We start from the raw sequence: 2,010 nt of genomic DNA on the forward strand, positions 1-2,010 counted from the left end.
TATGACATTAAATTGATATATACCAAGAGGTAAATGGCAGATGAAATTAGAAAGGTCCAATATCGACCAAGGTATGCATCGGCTATGTAAGCACCAATGGCTGGCATCAACCATACAACTCCAACCCAATTGGTTACATTTTTTGAAGATTTGACGGTCCCTTCATGCAGCTCCTTTGTTAGGTACACCACTAAGTTTGATGCTATCCCATAGTATGCCATCCTCTCCACCATTTCATACCCTACAAATATTTAATTTTGATACATTGACAATATAAAATGTTTTACACAAATATCTAATTATATCCGGCTATTTATGTACAGTCAATATAAAAAATAATTATTTTTATTATTATGTTGTTGTACCATTAAATGTACGAATAAAATTAAATTTTAATAGTTACATTTAAAATGTATGTCGTTCATATATTTAGATAAAAAAATAATGTAGCAGTGTATGTTTACCTACTATGAAGGAGCAAGCTTTCCATCTCCCAGTCTTTGACCTTAAAACGGGTCTACCTTTGAGGTCCACTGTGCCATCTTCAGTGTAATCTTCTCCTTTTTCTTCACTCAACAACACTCCCATGATGCTTGAGAAAATCAAAATTAAAGATATCACACACTTCACAAAATTTTGGCTCTTGTGTATGTGGGTGGGGATGGACTCGGGAGTATTATTATGAGGTTAGGTTTAATAAGCTTCTATTATTAATATGTTATATATAAGCTATGATTGGGATCCAATATGATTTTGAAAGCTTATTTTTGTTTTATAGCGGTCATTAAGCTTCTACGTTGTCCATTTGCATGGGCTAACTAAAAACGGAATCTAGAGGGGAAAAACAAACGGAGTCAATCTTAATTATTATTTTAAGAAAAAATATAGGTAATCAATAAGATTTTTGAATAATGTGTAAATAATATGAATTAATAAGGTTAAAAGAGTAAATTTAGTTAGTAGCATTAAATTAGGATGTACTGTATTTTCATTTGATTAGTAATTATTCATGTTGTTCAAAATTTTCATTGTCCCCTAACACTCCCCTTATTTTAATTGTCTTGTAGCACTTGTTGTTTATGCACACAATTGAACATGTTTAGTTTACTGTAATAATTATGTAATTTTCATCTACTTGGCGATGACGTCTTTTTTTAAAATATAATTAATCAACTTGTATTTCAATAATCAATCTGTTGAAATTGGAATGGCTCACGACATAAAAGAAAGCCATTTCTGTGCCATGCTCAAATATAAATAGGCCTTTAGGGTTTCGGTCCCTAATATACTAAAGCCGCCTTTGTTGCTCTTTTCCCATCAAAAAGAGTTGCAGTTCAGCCACCTAGGAATATAGAAGGTTTTGGTTGAGGAAGATCAAAAGAACCACAAGATCCAGATTCTTCCATTCATGATTTATGGTTATAAATTCAGGTACGCTTCCGCATTCAAGTATTTCTTTTTTTAATGATTTAACATAGATAATTTTCGGGATGAGAAAATTCCAACACTTAAATTATAAACATAAACACAAAGTTGGTTTCTTGTAATTATTTTTTAAAAAAAATGTCAAAAGTAATAATCATAATACACAGCACGAAAAATACATGCACATGGGGTGGTGGCGCAGTTGGCTAGCGCGTAGGTCTCATAGCTTAAGAGTAATCCTAAGGTCGAGAGTTCGAGCCTCTCTCACCCCACTATTTTTTATTTTACTAATTTACTTATTCTTACATAATTAAGTTATGATTTACTAATTTACTTATTCTTACATAATTAAGCTATGATTTAACTCTCTCACCCCACTATTTTTTATTTTACTAATTTACTTATTCTTACATAATTAAGCTATAATTTACTAATTTACTTATTCTTACATAATTAAGCTATGATTTAACAAGAATAATATTTGTCTTTTAAATTTTAGTTTTTATTTTTCATATTATTTTTAATTAAAATATATTCCTATTTTTTAGATATATATTATTAATTAGATTTAATTTAAATTTTCAA

General features: G+C 29.7%; 1 protein-coding gene and 1 non-coding gene across 2 annotated transcripts in view; one reads left to right on the forward strand and one right to left on the reverse strand.

The window, feature by feature from the left end:
• Positions 1–674, reverse strand: part of LOC107647829 (protein NRT1/ PTR FAMILY 5.2) — a 13,192-nt gene extending 12,518 nt beyond the window's left edge. The window contains exons 1-2 of the mRNA XM_016351875.2: positions 465–674; positions 24–241 (exon numbers count right to left, since the gene is read on the reverse strand). Of these exons, the coding sequence (XP_016207361.1) occupies positions 24–241; positions 465–588 (342 nt within the window). The 5' untranslated portion in view covers positions 589–674. The remainder of the gene's footprint in view (positions 1–23; positions 242–464) is intronic.
• On the forward strand, positions 1,613–1,697 carry TRNAM-CAU. The gene is given in 2 exon segments: positions 1,613–1,650; positions 1,662–1,697. It is a non-coding gene; the product is annotated as a tRNA-Met (tRNA).

The sequence above is a fragment of the Arachis ipaensis genome, chromosome B06 (genome assembly GCF_000816755.2).
Source record: "Arachis ipaensis cultivar K30076 chromosome B06, Araip1.1, whole genome shotgun sequence".
NCBI classification, from domain to species: domain Eukaryota; kingdom Viridiplantae; phylum Streptophyta; class Magnoliopsida; order Fabales; family Fabaceae; genus Arachis; species Arachis ipaensis.